The 16,854-nt window shown below is 40.9% G+C and overlaps 1 protein-coding gene across 9 annotated transcripts; it reads left to right on the top strand.

Annotated features, from left to right (window-relative positions):
• Window positions 1-8: 8 nt before the first annotated feature.
• GLT8D2 (glycosyltransferase 8 domain containing 2) lies at window positions 9-16,645 on the top strand. Of its 9 annotated transcripts, none has more exons than XM_030479158.1 (12): window positions 9-257; window positions 1,491-1,850; window positions 1,939-2,004; window positions 3,883-3,927; window positions 5,358-5,453; window positions 6,785-6,953; window positions 8,432-8,549; window positions 10,106-10,190; window positions 12,598-12,710; window positions 13,377-13,543; window positions 15,472-15,584; window positions 16,269-16,640. In XM_030479158.1, the coding sequence occupies exons 3-12, from the start codon at window positions 2,001-2,003 to the stop codon at window positions 16,439-16,441; spliced, it is 1,083 nt and encodes a 360-aa protein (XP_030335018.1). In that variant the 5' UTR covers window positions 9-257; window positions 1,491-1,850; window positions 1,939-2,000; the 3' UTR covers window positions 16,442-16,640. The 9 variants fall into 9 exon arrangements, with proteins under 9 accessions (XP_030335018.1, XP_030335017.1, XP_030335016.1 ...); XM_030479157.1 differs by having other exon boundaries at window positions 9-345; XM_030479156.1 differs by having other exon boundaries at window positions 9-345; window positions 1,261-1,850.
• Window positions 16,646-16,854: the final 209 nt, after the last annotated feature.

Below are 16,854 nucleotides of genomic sequence, written 5' to 3'. Positions count from 1 at the left end.
CGCCGCGGCCGCCTGTGGCACAGCGCTCTTTCCGCCCCTCAGGAGAGTCGGCCTGGCTGCGGCGGGAGCCCTGCGAAGGGCGCTCTGGGGGAGGCGAGCGGGGCTGCAGGGCACCCTGCGTGTGGGGTGCTGAGGTGCTCGGTCACCTGGGGTGTGGGCTGTTTAGCTTAGGGTATCCAGCTCTGCGTTCAAGCCCTTAGTAATGTGTACCTTCTTTGTCAGTTTTAACTTGCCAGGCGAGGTGTGCTGCTAACGAGGTACGCATCTGAGAGAGAAATGAGCTGCTGTTGAAACGCTGAAGGCTGAGATTAGAAACCGAGGTTTCAGTTCTACAGTTAACGGCGGGTAATCTGAGTAAACCTGAAGATCTCATGCTGCAGAATTGAAGCTGCTGTCTTTGCTGTGTGAGGAGGGTGTTAAATGAGAATAAAAACACCTGAGGCTGAGGGAAATCTAGAGAAGGTGCTGGTGGGTTGCCAGTAATGTCGGCATTGCTGCCAGGTGGTCCCAGTGCTGCAGGCTCATACGCCTGTGTGCTCCTTGGATCTGTTCGGTGCATAGAGACATGGATGGGAGATAAAAAAACCCAACACGGGTGGATTTTGATGAACAGAAGTTTAATAGAGTTTAAACAAAATAATGTAGTACAGAAAAAGTACTAATCGTTGTGCCCAGCTACATGAAGCCCATAGCTGTATGTATAGCTCTCCATTTATTTTTCCTTCAAGCACCTCTGCACAACATGCATTTCTGTACAAAACCAGGCACAGGTAATACAGTTTGCCATGTTTGAGGCACGCAATTGAAAACCCACTTTTTCAGTTCCTGCAAATGGAACAGCAATCTTGATTTAAGATACTTACAGATTTTTAAAACTGTGGCCAAATACTCTTAAGTTTTGCACTGCCTCATGCGAAGAATAGTTTAGAATTGAAGATTACTATTACTCCTTTTGTGTACTCATGAAAGGCTTGTAAAAGAACTGTTTTATTGTATAGAAGGGAGGCTCCTAGAAGGGAGGGAGAAAGTCTGAATGAAATAAGTGGTGTAGAAGTAAAACTGCAATAGCATTCAGGAGAGCTTAGGAGATAAAGTATCAACATGTGCTGGTTGCCTTTATCTAAGATCCCTTTGAATCTAAACCAAATCTGTGGATTCAGGATGCTCTGACTGCTCAGGGATTTGGAAATTAGATGGTTTGGGTAAAAATGCATGTGCAGAGTTGAATTTTCCAAGTTTTCACTGGATTTTGGCTTGCAGGAACTCTGCAAACAGACATTGGAAAAACTTTGGCTTTCAGTTTGACTTTGGCATGCTGTTGTTTGGCTCTTGCACACTAGCGATCTGTTCACATTGATCGTAAAATAATGACTAGAAACCTAACCTGCAACTTAGGCTGTTGAAGTAACTTCTGGAAGGTTTTGTTTCCTTCTCTTTCCCCCACCCCCTTAAGACAAAATGTCTTAAGGGATTTGTTTGCAATCTGCTAGCTGAAGCTCTGAGGCAAGTTTGCCAGATCTGAGGCTGCATCATCATTCTACACATCTGGAAGTGGTTTATGGGCTCTCATTCCTCCAGTGCAGCGTCTGGACTCTGTGCTATTCCTCAGCAGCAGAGAAAGAAAACCAGCACAACTCCAAAGTAAACTTTGAAGAGCCTGAAAAAGGAACTGAATCTTAAAACTGTTACTGTGCCCTGTAAGGCCCTTGTGCGGGGGACTTCAAAGGAGGATGATGGTCAAGGAAGCTTTGGCAAGAGTGCTTACAGCTGTGGGCTATTTAGGATCCCAGTAAATAGCTCTACAGCTCTTCAGGAGAGAGGAGTCTCGAATACTGTGCTGCTTTGAAGAGGTAAAAAGACTAATTAAGCAGGAAATATCTGAGCAGTAATGTCACTGTTTCTGAGCTTTCCCTTCTGCAGCGCCTCATTTTGTTACAGGACTTGGCAACTGAGTTAGGGACTGCCAGGTTCCAGGAACTAATGTCTACAGTCAGGGAAAAATGAGTAAGTATTTGCAGGGGAACAAATATTCCTTTCTTTCCTTAAAAATCAGTGGGTAATCAATCTGAGTTTCTGAGGCTTAGGAATGTTGTAGTTTTAGAACTCAAACTTGTATGAAAGTCTGTCTGAGTTTGGATCTTAAAGCTTAAAACATGGCTCAGTTTACATTGATTTAATAATTTCTGAAGGTACCACGAAGCTGTGGCTACCCACCTTTCATCTTGCACGGATCATCAGTACTGTTTGTGACTATCAGTACAAGTGTTAATTAAAAGAGAGTACTCAGCTCTACGGAAATCAGTGGAAGATTGTGATTAGCTAACGTGGGGTTAGAAAGTTACTCCAAGAGTGTAGGGGGTTCTGTTGTCTCTCTTCTTGCTTAAATGAGTAAACTTATAAAATGGATAAGAAGATAAAACTTACGTGTAATGCATGAGAGAAGGGCTTTCTCGGCAGTGTTTTTTTTTTTTTTTGACTGATAAGCTTGATTTCCTCTCTGTGTAAATTAATGCCACATGAAGAGAATGGGCTGCTGGAATGTAGATAAGTACTGCAGATTCGAAAGGACTTTAGAAATACTCCTCTCAGTACAATTTAGTCATCTGTTGGGGCCTAAATACATGCAAATATAAGTGGTTTGGGAACAAAGCCACATCTTAGCTTTTTAATGTATTTTTATTGTCATTTAACTTTTTAGTCAAAGTAGAGATTAATTTAGGATGCTGCCTGAACTTGAGCATTAACCAATGAGAAGTAGTCAGTTCTGTGACTCAGGTTGCAAGAATTCTTGCTGTTCGTCTGTTTTCTCAGGGAGTTGGAATAATTTTTATGTATGCATAGAAACCACCATACATATATCCTTATGTATGCTGTAATGTGTCCATCTCTGGATGCATGGAACCAGGGAAAATTGGTTTCTCTCCTATATACAGCTACCATTGCATGAAGGTTAGATCACATGTTTATATTTCCTTCCCCACACCCCCTACACTGATTTCTGGTGCTATTTTTTACTGTTGATTTGTTTGGGGATTTTTTGGTGTGGTGGTTGTTTTTTTGGTTGGGGTTTGTTTGGGGGTTTGTGTGTTTTCTTTGTTGTTTTTTTTGTTTGGGTTTTTTTTGTTTGCTTGGTGGTTGTTTTCTTGGTTTTTTTGTTTTGTTTTTTTTTTTTTTTTTTGTTTTTTTTTTTTTTTTCATGAACAGTAGGTTTGGGTTCAGAATTCAAGTGAATGTTGTATTTCTCATAACCCTGTGTTTTAGAGATTCTGTGTTGTCCTCTCAGGCATAAAGTCATGGCCACCCTTGGGCCTGGTTTAGAAGTACAGTTTTGAGGAAGGCTACCTCATTTTCTTCAGCATCACAAATAATGTACTTAAATACAAGCTCCCACCTCCCCCCATTTCTGTTAGTGGAAATATATTGCTGTTAGAAAGTATTTTCACTATTGCTCTGAAATTTTCTGAGAATCTGGAAGATGCTGCTCCAGTATAAGATTCCCATATGTTTGGGAACATACTCCAGATTAGCATTTGTGTTACTACGTTTTAAGTGAAATCAGAGGTAAAGATATTTACAGACTGCATCAGTGGGTGTTTTAATACTTCTTTGTGGGTGATTGGGTGGAATTTATTAAAATGATGTTCTTTTCAGCCTATTAGTATCTTAAATTAACATGTGTAATAGTTCTAACCCAGAATGCTAGTTATTTTTCCAAAAAAATGAGTTATTTACAAAGATAGAGTTCAGTTTTACCAGGTCAGTAGTAAAATTTGATGGTGCAAACCCTCGTCCCTGATATAACTACTTGTATTCACTCCTGGTGTTAATGATTTTTTTTCTCTCTTTTTTAAACATTGTTTGTTTGTTTTTATTTTACCACAGATCACAGTTCTCATCCAACAGGACACATGGCTCTTTTAAAGAAAAGTAAGAGAGATTAAAAACATTTGAAACATGTATTTTTAAAAGAGGACAGAAATTTCAAAGGCAATTTCTCATAAAACTGTTGTCACAGTTGCATGCGAATTTATAGTTCTAGTTTTGCTAAATTATGCTTAACTTTCAGTGTACCGATAAGACTTTTCTTGTTAACTAAGTCAGATCATTACAGCCACAAATCCCATTAATTTAAAATTACTCCTTGCTTTACTGCATGACATTGGGGCATTTGCAGTTTCCCACTAAGAGTGTGGGTAGCTGCTGGTTTCATGTGGGTTGTGCCCAGAGCGCTGAACCTGTGTGTTTTTACAGAACTCTGCACATGAATGCTGTTCATACTTGCAATTGAGGTGTGGCCCCGAGACATAAGAGGTTCTCATCAACTGTCAGGGTCAGTGACTGAAAAGGGACTGAGGTGTGCCTTCAGTTATGCACCCCAAATTTCTCCGAAGGCAATGGGCTGTTTTCTCAGCTGGTTTAAGTTAGTGCAAGTTTGGTGACATATGTTTACCAATTTCAATTTATTCTCATGCCCAGTTCCTTTGGTTGGAATAGTTCAAAACTCTGTTCCCTTTGCTCTTTTGTACATCTTAGATCCTTTTTATGGTGGTGCAACAGTAACAAAGTAGTCTGATGGGGAAAAAAAACCAACTAACCCCCTCCCATCATCAAAGTAACTGTTGATGACGGCAGTGTGTTCCTTCCCTGTTGTAGTCAGTGAACTGTCCTGTACCTGCTCATGGTTGGTTTATGTTGAATGACTTTAACCTGTACAAAACAGTGTGGTAGGAACTGCAGATCACAACACACCATAAGGTCTTTGCTGTTGCATGCTTTGCTTTGATTTTACTAATTAATCACATCAATATATGTATTTTCAAATATTTTGGAACATTTCTGGGTTTAGTAGCATGCTGGGTTTCTTTTGTAGATTTTTGAGAGTTTTGCTCAAATACACCTTGGAGATCTGAACATTGAAATTGAAAAAAAAATTCTCCTGTGTTTGAAGGTTTATCAGGGAAGCCTGAGAAAAGGAAAGAGCTAGGTAAAAATACTGAATTCCTGAAGTCCTGTGATGAGAAACAGCAAGCTAGCCAAGAAAAGAGAGTTTGGCTCTGGTAAAACTCAGAAAAGTGTGAATTTCCTGGTATGGATAACCCAGCTATATTAGGAGCTTGATGATTTAGTGAGCAAGTTATCCATGAAAATCAGATAATTGGAAATTATTGCAATGGGGGAGAGACACTATTATGTTTTTAACATAAATTTTTTTTTAGCTTGAATCATGAGAAGGCAGAAGTTGGTAAACACAGTAGATACAGGTTATGTGCTGGTTGCAAATTGGGTTTTGTTTTTAAAAAAGGTGCTTGGAATTAGCTATAATACTGATTGTCTACAAATTCTCCCTTTTCTTGCAGTTAACCAGATCTTACTGTTACTTCTTGTCTTAACTGTGTGCGCCATTCTGTATAATAAAGTTCACCAAGTGCCATCTGCATTAAAGAATGAAACAGGTAAATGACTTGTACTTCAGTTTCATTTATTTTCTTGTTTAATATTCCTTATTTCCTCATTTGAACAGCGCTTTTTGTCTTACTGAATCCTGCTTGCCCTGCAGTAGATGAGCTACTCATACTGTTGCATCTGGTCTGGGATGCAGAACTTTTTCTTCTGAATTACTTGAATAAAATAGTAAGAGATTGATAGTGATGACTAAGAATCGTCATTCTGATTCAGATTTTTATCCACATGTCACTGATATAGATGGAAGCTGGAGTATATCCTTATTTGTGCTGAACAGCATTGGAGTTGTTAAGTGCTAATAAACTTTGGTCACAACTTGCCCCTGTGGGAGCGCTCTTAGCCTAGCTGTTCATTTCAGACAGATCATCAGATCTTGACATGACTTACAGCACGAGTTTTTGCTGGAATTTTTATAGTGACAGAAACCCACTAGGGTTGATGTGGTTGGTTTGGTAGCAAATGTTTATACTAGTAGCTTATTCACTCTTCCCAATATAAACAAACTCTGTCTTGCCATAAACCATTTTTCAGTATATTTCTGTTGGGACTGTTATGAGTTTAATGGTATGTTTTAACCAGTATAAATATATCCACATAAGTTCTGTAAGTTAATTAGTTCTAGGGATAAAAACCTTCCTTAGCAGTAATGTGAACTGATTCAAAACCCGTGCAGATGAGGCCCTCAGGGACATGGTTTAGTGGTGGTCTTGGCAGTCCTGGGGTAATGGTTGGACTTGATGATCTTAAAGGTCTTTTCCAATCTAGTTGATTCTATGATTCAATATTGTTTAGACTTTTTTTTTTCCTTTTTTATCATTAGCAACTTTCTGCTGGTATAAGATTTTGCACTAACTCTTTCTAGCCTGCTTCCCCAAGAAGTGAAGCTTACGCAATTGCACCATCTCTTTGACTTACCTCTTCTTTGATAATTTTGGAACCTATTGTTCACCTTATACTAAATATAACTGAGAAGTAGAAGTCTCAAAGGTATTCAAACTTCTTCAGGTTTCAAGTGAATAAACAGCTGTATGGAGGACAGGCTGAATTGCACCTCTGCTGAGTAGAAGATGCCAAGAACTCTGTTATATATTCTGTTTGGAGGCATCCAACAGTCCAGTCAACCTGCATGTAGTTCTGGATTAGTGACAGCTCATGCTGTGTGCGTTGCCAGATGCGGATGTGTATAGGATGTGGTAAGGAAACAGGGTGAATGTGATATGATTCCGCTTCTTCTGGAACTATATACTTGTTCTTGTGGTCCAGATCTGATATAAAAAGATTCTTAATTTTCTGTTATAACACATAGTTTTGTTTCTTGTAGTTGATTTGGAGAGTCCAGAGGAAATGGAAGAAGAAATCCCAGTTGTAATCTGCGCTGCTGCGGGCAGAATGGGTGCAGCAGTAGCAGCGATCAGTAGCATCTACAGCAACACAGAGGCTAATGTTTTGTTCTACATAGTTGGGCTGAAGACTACCATCCCACATATTCGGTATGTACCAGCCTTATCTTGTTTCATGCTGTGGTTAGAACCAGGTTGGTGTTTTCCTTAACATGCACGTAGGCTTTGGAGGAATTTTCAAGTATATGTTTCTTACTTTAAGTAGTGCTATACCCAGTAGTAGCAATACCCAGCATTCTCTATGTTTAGGAAATGGGACCATTTTGCCCTCTGCAAGGCACTGCCTGGTGTAAAGGGGTGTGAAATATCCAGCCCATGCCCGTACCTGTGCGTCTCTGCTTGTTGTAGATCAGCTGCAGAAAGTCTGTAGTATATGAGTATATACGTGCTTACTTATGCCAATCCACTTTGTGGCACTGCACTTACCTCTCATCTGGCGCTGTGTCTTAAGCTTCAGTGAGGAAAAACTTGCTGTTTAAAGCTAATTTCAGCTGAGGGTGTATTAAAGGTTATAAATAGAGACCCCAAAAAGCTTGTAATGAAAGAATTGTGTGTTAAAATTTGAAAACATTGTCTAAAAGAGGGGGAAGGTGTGAATCAAAATTAAAGCAGATTTCTTAGCAGTGCTCAGCTCTGGCTACTGCACTTCTGTAGCCTGTGTACTCACAATTTGTGTCAAAGTGAAAAGATGTAATGAGTGGAGTTCCACAGGGAGTTTTTCCATTTAGTTCATCAGTAACTTAGATAATAGTGGAAAATGTTCTCTATGAATCTGCAGTTGGCATGAAGCTGGAAAAGAGACAGGAGGTACATTGGGGACAGGAGCTGAACGCAAACTAATAAGGATGAATTGGAAAAATGAACTGTAAAATGAGATGAAATTCAGTAGAGGTAATGACAAGGTAATAAGGTGGGAATAACTGATTGTATTGGCTCAGGGTAAAGCAGGATTTGGGTAGCACTCATTTGAAAAACTACAGAATTATAAACAGCATGCATCATAGTGGATATACATGTTGATATATGTGACCACAGGAGACATTATTAATGCAAAAAGCATGGCGCTTAGTTTTAGGTGCTTTCAGGAAGGATTTAGAAGAGAAGTCAGAGGAGAAAATAAGCAATGGTGTCAAGAAATCTGACACAATAATGAAAAAATAAGTCTAAAGACAATGTAGTTAGGAGCTGATGGGACAGGCATCTTGAGGGATGTAAAACTGTGGAAGGGAGAAAACTGACCTCTGCTTTAAAAACATAGATAGGATAAGAAAAAATGGTCTTTAACTATAGGAGGAAGGCCTAGAAAAATTGCATTTGATGCTAGTGATGGTGGAAGAGTTGTTTGGGCAACATGTGGAGTCTGGTTTTGGCAGTGAGGTAGGGCGTTTTGGGTGGTGTTTTGATTTTTATGTCTGTGTGCAATAGCTGTAGACGTAAGTGATTCTGTCTTGGGACAGAATAGATCAAGTGAGCTTTCAAGATCTGTTCTTCTATGAGTCTGTGAATTTAGTACTGGGAGTACTTGCCACACACTCAGTACTTCTTTTACTGTTTCTTATTTATCACAGAAGATGGATTGAAAATTCTAAACTGAAAGAGATAAAATTTAAGGTTGTGGAATTCAACCCTATGGTACTAAAAGGAAAAATCAGACAAGATGCATCACGCCCAGAGCTACTGCAGCCTGTGAGTAAATTAATACCACATAACAAATGTTCAGGGGTTTTAATGCTTACTACAGGCTTTGCAATGTACTAGAATTTCTGTTCCTTAACATGAAGGGTGGGGTGTAAGTCAGAGAAGCTACATCAGGTCCAAACACTATGCCCTCACTCAAGAAGGAAAAGTGCGCTATAACAAGCTCCTTGCAATTTAGCTGTCTTGCTGGGACCTCATTATTTGGTGGCATAATCTCAGTGATTGGAATGTGTCATATCTTTAAGAATATATTTACAGTTTATTAGAGGGAAGATCTAATAATGTTCTTTGTGCCTCCAGGATGCTGAGTTGGCTGCATTCTGCTCATGTCCAGGGTTAATTCAGAAGCTAATGACTAATCTAAATGTTACTAGCTGGCAGAAGGCAGCAGATCAGATGCTAGAAATTATTAGGAAAGGAATAAGGATCAAAATAGAGAATATTATTATGCCACAACGCAAATCCATAGTTTTCCCTCATCCTAAATACTATGTGTAGTTTTTGTCCCATTATCTGGAAAAGGTGTAGTACCGCAGGAAGATGTTCAGGTCTGTTTGGAATGTTTATTCTTGCTACCCTTCTCTGAGCCTTTAACATTTCTAATTACGGAATTCCTTCCTTCGTGCAAGGAATCAGTGGGTTAAAACTGCTTAACCTGGAAATATGACCTCTAGCATGAAAATAGTAGAGGTCTGCAGAAGTGAGTGACATGGAGGACCAGATGGGGGATGGTTGCTCACTGTCTCTTCCAATGCAAGAACTCATGGTCATTAGATTAAATTAGTAGTAGACACAGTCAGAACAAACAAGAAATGTTGCATGATTTTCATGTGGTGTGTCCAGTTCTGAGTTCTCCTGTACAAGAAAGTTACGGACTTACTGGGCTGAGTCCAACACAGGGCTGCAAAGATGACTAAGGGACTGGAGCATCTTTTATACGAGGAGAGGCTGAGATTGCTGTTCAGCCTGGAGAAGAGAAAGCTCGGGAGGATCTTATCAATGTGTATAAATACCTGAGGGTGGGGACAAGAGGCAATGGGCACGAATTAAAATACATGACACATGGGCACAAGAAGAAACTTCTTTTGTTTTTTCTTTAATAGTGAGAGTGGTCAAACACTGGAGCAGGTTGCCCAGAGAAGCTGTTAAGTCTTCATCTGTGGATTTATCCAAAATCCAGCTGGCCATGGTCCAGGGCAACCTGCTTGGGTGGACCCTGCTTGAGAAGAGGGCTCAGATAAGATGATCTCAAAAGGCCCCTTCCAATCTAAATGATTCTGTGATGAAGCAACTGTTTTGGGCTGCTTCATTAGAGCCATAGTAATTAAAATAGGAGTAAATAATAATGGATTCAAGATACTACTAAAGCTGGGGGGAAGGAAGCAAATGATTGGTGGCTAGTGCTCAATGAAGAGAGAAATTAAATTTAATTAGTTGAATTGCACAATTAAATAACAGTTTAATCGTTAATAGAGACAGAAATGTGAGACTACTTCATTAAACAGCTGTACCATTTAGTGTTCACCTTTTTTTCTGTTTAATAGCTGAACTTCGTTCGATTTTACCTTCCTTTGCTTATCCAGAAACATGAGAAAGTAATCTATTTGGATGATGATATCATTGTTCAAGGTAAGCTGTCAGCCAAAAGGCAGTTTCTAGCAGAATTAAAATCAAAGTTATTGCAGCTTTCACAGTCGTTTGGAAATATGAGATGTAATGGAAACTGAGGCAGCTGCTAGGAGTGTTGTGCTCAGGGAAACCACAAATAATCTGCTTGGTTTTAAAGGGAAGTCTGTAGAACTTCCCTCTGTATATCTTTTGAATAGTTGATTCTGATCAAAGTTCTATGTATGCGTTTCATTTTAATCGAATCTGGTCAATTGCTGAAAGATATGAATTTCACTTAGATGCTGCAACATTTATGCATGTGACATGCATTTCCTGCTAGTATTTGAATTCCCACAAATGCTAAGAATATAAAGATCGGTGAATTTTTATTCTCCACAGCTTCTCTGCACTTTCTTACAGTTTTGGCTCTTTAGTGGCAGATTTCATAACATCTGTATTTAAAGGGGCTGATACTGGCCGCATTATAAAAACAATCTGTTCTGCCTGTCTCATTTGAATTTGCAATAGACTTCATATGACACTTCTTCAACACGCATGTTTCCAGTGGCTATCTCTGCTTTTTGGTTTTGTTGTTCTCTTTGTCACCAATGGGCGACAGCAGTATGTGAATCTCTGGAAGGTTCTTAAGTCTTCATTTATGCTCCAGTTTCATGAGCACTGCAGCCTGAGCCCATGGCTTCCCCCACGTCCCTCCTTGCACAGGCGTTCACCAGAATTGTGATTGCTTTCAGCCTCAATTTGTTCCCTGGTAGGGAGTCAAGGCAGTGTGGCTGGAAGAGGGGAGGTAGGGCTCTTTCTTTCCTGAGGGGTGTCAGCTTCTGCCAGCTGATAGTGTTTCTGGAGCCACGGGATAAAGGTGCACCTAGTTTCGCATTACAGCTCATGGCAGGCTGAGCCTCTCCTGTCCCTTGCAGCTCCTGTTACATGTGTCCTGTCTACAGTTGCGCAGCTGCAGAATAAGCTGATTCAGCTGCTGGACCTGGCAGAAGACTAGCAGTACAAAAAAGAAAACCCAGTCCTTTTTTTTCTTCTTTTGTTTTCTTTTCCTTTGCTTCAGCCAGGCTATCTTGCTCACCCTTGGGTCACGCAATCATAGGGCCCAGAAGAGGGTAAAGACAGACATCTGGGAGCGAGGTGTAGGGAGGAAGCTTGTTCTGGCAGCTCCCCATGTCTTAGCTCTAATGGAGACTGTGCTTTCCATCAGATGTCTCTGCACTGGGAGTGAATAGGGTTTAACTTGGGGATCACTTATTGGTCGCTACTTTCTGCAAAGCATGAGAGTGAAACGTGCTGAACTTGGGGGCTCAGCCCAGAATTGTCTGGTTTGGTTATTTATTCCTTTTCTGCTTTTCTCTTGAAAAGCTGCTTTCTCTTGCTTTTTTCTTGCTTTCCCTCTTTCTCTTGCTTTTTCTTTCGAAAAGCAGAAGCTATTTAGAATCAGGAGAAAGTTCTTGGCAAGGCATGTTGATCTTCAACAATTAAGTGTCTCATTATTTCAAATTCTGTTTCTTGGTGGGATATGAGTCCCAAACCACGTTTTCCAACCAGCTGATGAGTTCAGGCAAATAAAAAAATAATCTCTGCTTATTTCATAAGTAGTAGTTTCAGAGTTTGTAGTATGCGGAATGGTTTTGGTTACTAGTCTTTGAATGAGCCCATCTCAGGCTGCTGGGCCATATGTGGCCTTCTAAGATGATGATTGTTATCTGTGACGAGCCCATGCCCAGCAGCAAAGCTGGTGGCTGTTGGAAGTTTGGATGCAGACTCACTCCATTGCTGCGGCACCTCTGTGCTTCCCACCTGCCCTGAAACTGTTCAGGCACATCAGGGTACTTACTAGTCAGGAGGTGGATGAGGTGCCATGCATTAGTTACTTCTCTCCACCAGGAAGCAGTTGGGTGGCCTGTGAAGCCAGGGAAAATGGTCAAGCGTATCAGGCACTTTTCAGCTGGCCAGTGCTGGGAATCCACGTATCTTAGCAGGAGGCATAAACACAATAAAATCAGGAAAAGCCTGATCTGTGCCAGAGATTGAAGTGGTGCTTTTGTGGGACTTGAAGAGGTTCAGAGAAGCTGCCTGTGCCCTCCCTTTCCAAGAGCAAGCTCTGTGAATGCAGAGGTTTGTAACCAGGCTTCTTAGTAGTGTAATTGGCTTCTGCTGTAGCTGATTTTGGACATTCAGAATATAGATGTATTGAATACTGATGATAATATCTAAAGATAGACCTCAGACATCCAGGTACAGGAAAAAACTAGAAAATTGTCCCATATTACAAAATTCAGCCTTCATGAATATCTGGGCTATCCCCTAAAATTGGAATGTTCCTAATGTCTAAGAACAGAAGTTCTACCCACTCTGTAGCAGTGAAGCAGGTTTCTTCTTATGCTTTTGACCTTTCTGCAATCAGGTGACATCCAGGAACTCTACGATACTAAGCTGGCTCCTGGACATGCTGCAGCTTTTTCAGACGACTGTGATCTGCCTTCCACACATGAAATGGTTAGAAGTGTAGGGATGCAGGTAAGGTGCCCGTTTGGAATTCTAAGGGTGAATGTATTGGCCTACAAATGTAAGGTGCTTTGATCCATTTTCCACACAGTGAAAGTTATGTTTTTATTTTTTTGGTAGTTTTGTAATAGTTTTACAGCAATTGCAGTAACTCTGCAATGCTCTGCGGAGTTGTCTCCTAGAATAATTTCAATATCTATTGTTCTTTGGATTCTACTAAATTACGTTTGCTATTTTGCTGTCAGTAGATCATGAGCACTTATGGAACAACTAATGAAGGCAGAATAGATGATATTTCTATTAATCATATTGGGAATGAGACTTGGGAAAACGAGTTTACAGGCTAATTCCTGAACTGAGTTCCCCAGAATTGTCAGAGTGCCCCTGGCATTACAGCAGTACATGCGTGATATTACGTCATTCAGAATAAGCTACAGAAAGACAAATGTATGGTGAGGGAAGAACTCCCATGGAATAATACTGTGGAGAAACTAGTTCAGTAGCTGGAAGTATCCTGCCTTTCAACCTTGTGTGATGTGGAAATGAAGACAAGTAACCACCTTCTAGAAACTCAGCTCTGGGAGGGCATATTTAATCTCCATGTGAGTGATAGGGATGCATTTAAGCTTATCTGTATGGAGATTCATAGGGGTCAAACATACCTCTTTTATTTCTTAGAACACGTACATGGGATTCCTGGACTACAGAAAGCAGGCAATTAGAGATCTTGGCATCAGCCCCAGCACCTGCTCCTTTAATCCTGGAGTAATTGTTGCTAACATGACCGAATGGAAACATCAACGGATTACGAAGCAGTTGGAAAAGTGGATGCAAAGAAATGTAGAGTATGTGTAGAAATCTAGCTTTGCACTTTTAATACTCAGTTTATGGCTTAATTTTCTGTTTAAAAGCTCTTAAAAGTTTTATAGCAGTCTTTCGTTGAGATCTCATCCAGCAAAGTAGCTTGCATTCCAGAATTTCCATCAGTCTGACCAATTGTGTACCAGGAAGTGGCCACCTGGAATTTTAGTCTTTAATCACAAACCGTGCTTAACACTGAGGGACGCTGACAACACGTGGTTCTTGTTTTGGGTGACCAGCCTCACTAGAGATGAAGCCACTTAGGATCTTCCTCTCCTGAGGCTGGCTTAGAGAAGGAGGAATGTTTCCCTGTTTGTGTGGAGTCTCCTGTATTGTAACGTCAGCCAAACTGTGGCTGGACACTGTGTTTCTTTAAATACTAATGGAAACCACTATTTTTTCTATAAATGATCAAAATTTGACATGAAAGAGATCTTTTTGGCACTGACCGTAAGTCATGAGAAAGTGAAACAATCACTTTTCATTTGTTACGTTAGTTCATGGGTAACCCGTACTTGTGAACTTGACATTTATTTTCTTTATCCGCAAAGGGTTAAATGTAAATGTTAAATGTAAAGGCTAAACCAAAACTAAATAGCTTGTGCCATTGGACTGTGGCCATTACTTGGTAGTTTCAGAAATGAGCAGAGGAGACACATAAATGGTAAGCATGTGCAGGAATGAAAAGCCAAATGTCTTTTACTCTGCTTGTGTAACATATCGTGACAAGCTCTTGCGGCGCTTTTTGAGAGTGCTTAAGAGAAAAAACCTCCCTGAATATCGCTGCAAATTTTCTCTGTGAAGTTGATTTTATACCTTAGTAACACATCGCTGTTATTTTTAGCTGGATTTCGAAATGACAGCGCAATAAATTGCTTGGCAGTCGAAACCCAGTTTTGAGGGGAGGTTCAGATCTGTTTCTTCTCTCTACACACCTCTCGGTGCTTCCCACATTTCCTCCTCGTGGGGCTGCGTGGGGGCACAGGGTGCCATAAGTGAGGGGCTTCAATCATGTGCCAGCCAGGCCTTCAGCACACTGCTACCTCTCCTTACAGTGGCTGGCCTTAACCTAGCCCTGGATATATCACAGGATTCACAGGGAGTGGATGCCCTTCAGATGTTTGTTTATAGAATCACAGAATGGTTTGGGTTGGAAGGGACCATAAAGCTCATCCAGTTCCAACCCCCTTCCACTAGAGCAGGTTGCTCCAAGCCCCGTCCAACCTGGCCTTGAACACTGCCAGGGATGGGGCAGCCACAGCTTCTCTGGGCACCCTGTGCCAGTGCCTCACCACCCTCACAGGGAAGAACTTCTTCCTCATATCTAATCTAAATCTCCCCTCTTTCAGTTTAAATCCACCCCCACCTTGTCCTATCACTACATACCCGTGTAAAAAGTCCCTCTTCATATTTCTTGTAGACCCCTTCAGATACTGGAAGGCTGCTCTAAGGTCTGCCCGGAGCCTTCTCTTCTCTAGGCTGAACCATGTAGTTGGACTTTGGCAAAATCTGAAGTTAATTTTTGTGTCTGCAAGCTTAAGAGAGGGGAAGAAAGAGGGAATGAAACACGTACATTAAGAAACCAGGCTAAATTATGTTTGATTCCTTTATGTTAAAAGCTTTTTTGCTACTGTAAGCTTTGTCAGCTGTGTAGGCTGTGAGCAGTGTGTAGAAGTGATGGGTTCAGCTAGGTCTGACTCCTGTTTTGCCTGGTAGCAATGAGTTACTCAACAGGACTTGGAGTTGCAAAGAGAAGCAATTGACAGCAGTAGGAAGGAGTATGCTGCAAATCGGTTTGTTCAAAATGAGTTTGAATTTTGCCAGGACACTTATTTTTAATCCTCTGCCTTTTGTCCCTGTGATTGAAATTTTGAGTATTTTCTTCCCTCCCTCCCTTCTCCCTGTTTTGCAGGGAAAACCTCTACAGCAGCACCCTTGGGGGAGGTGTGGCAACCTCTCCAATGCTGATTGTGTTTCATGGAAAGTATTCCACTATTAATCCTATGTGGCACATAAGGCATCTTGGTAAGTTTAACTTCCCACTGCTTGCAGTCGGAACTAAACAAAGTGAGTGGTCTGTATGATTCTAGCACAGGACCTTATGTTACTTTACCCCAGTGCATCACTTCATACCTTGGATCCCTAAGAGTCATGAAGTTGGGTTGGAAAAAAAAAGAAACAAATACCAAGGCCAAAGTTACATGTTTGAAGACCAGCTAACCTGTATTGTCATAAAGTATGGAAAGAATGGATGAAAGAGCCGAATATAGTGAGGGACTGAAAAACAATCGGACACTCTCTTACTAGGCGTGGGGGAGGGAGGTGGGATGCCTGGCAGGGCTTGTCTCCTCAACGTTCTGAGGATGTAGTTACCTTTTGCCGGGCAATGGTGAATTATCCTGGGATAAGATAATGGCTCAGCTGATAGGGTAAAATGAATAGTGAAAGGATTTTTTTATTTAACCCCAGCTATGCCAAGATCTTAAAATGTTAAGAGGGAGGAAACCTGCTCAGATTGTTTGCTGCTGGAGCATTAGAGGCATGAAGCTGAAAAAAGCTACTTTGTCTTACAACTAGTTGTCTATTAACGGGTGGAACCATACTAACTAGACTTCTTAAACCCCCCCACTGAGCATACCTCCCTCTATAGTGCCTTCCAGTATGAAAAATGGGATTTTTTAATTTCCTTTTTTTAACCTACCCATGCAGGTTGGAGCCCTGATGCTCATTACTCGGAGCATTTTCTTCAAGAAGCAAAATTACTTCATTGGAATGGGAGATACAAACCCTGGGACTATCCCAGTGTTCACACTGATCTCTGGGAAAACTGGTTTATTCCCGATCCTTCAGGGAAGTTTAAATTAATTCGGCCTGAGAGCTGATACTGAAACCACTGCACCGCACTGAGACGCTATGGTTTGCAGTACGTAATAGTTCGAGATGCAAGATGTTGTGTAATTCACTGATTTTTAGAAAGCTAAAAGGATTTGTTAACTAGGTAAGTGACCATCAGTTTTGTGTGCTTACAGCTGGAAAATTGTTGAGGAATTTTCATTAAATGTTTACAGAGGTGAAAGTCCATGCCAGACAGTGTGTTTTAATGTAAGGTATTTATAATTAAGACTCCAATGTCTGCTGGTAGAATCATAGAATCAACCAGGTTGGAAAAGACCTTTAAGATCAACTGTTACCCCAGGACTGCCAAGGCCACCACTAAACCATGTCACTGAGGGCCTCATCTACACAGTTTTGAACACTTCCAGGGATGGTGACTCCAGCACTGCCCTGGGCAGCC

The sequence above is a fragment of the Strigops habroptila genome, chromosome 3 (genome assembly GCF_004027225.2).
Source record: "Strigops habroptila isolate Jane chromosome 3, bStrHab1.2.pri, whole genome shotgun sequence".
Classification (NCBI taxonomy): Eukaryota; Metazoa; Chordata; class Aves; order Psittaciformes; family Psittacidae; genus Strigops; species Strigops habroptila.
This window is presented reverse-complemented; position numbering and strand designations above follow the sequence as displayed.

What these genes read in the sequence shown, in the direction of transcription:
- GLT8D2 (XM_030479154.1), top strand. Translation starts at nt 2,892, where the DNA reads ATGCATGGAACCAGGGAAAATTGGTTTCTCTCCTATATACAGCTACCA. An exon ending in ACAGCTACCATTGCATGAAG is followed by an intron (nt 2,950 to 3,882) that starts GTTAGATCACAT and finishes ATTTTACCACAG; the next exon opens with ATCACAGTTCTCATCCAACA. An exon ending in CATGGCTCTTTTAAAGAAAA is followed by an intron (nt 3,928 to 5,357) that starts GTAAGAGAGATT and finishes CTTTTCTTGCAG; the next exon opens with TTAACCAGATCTTACTGTTA.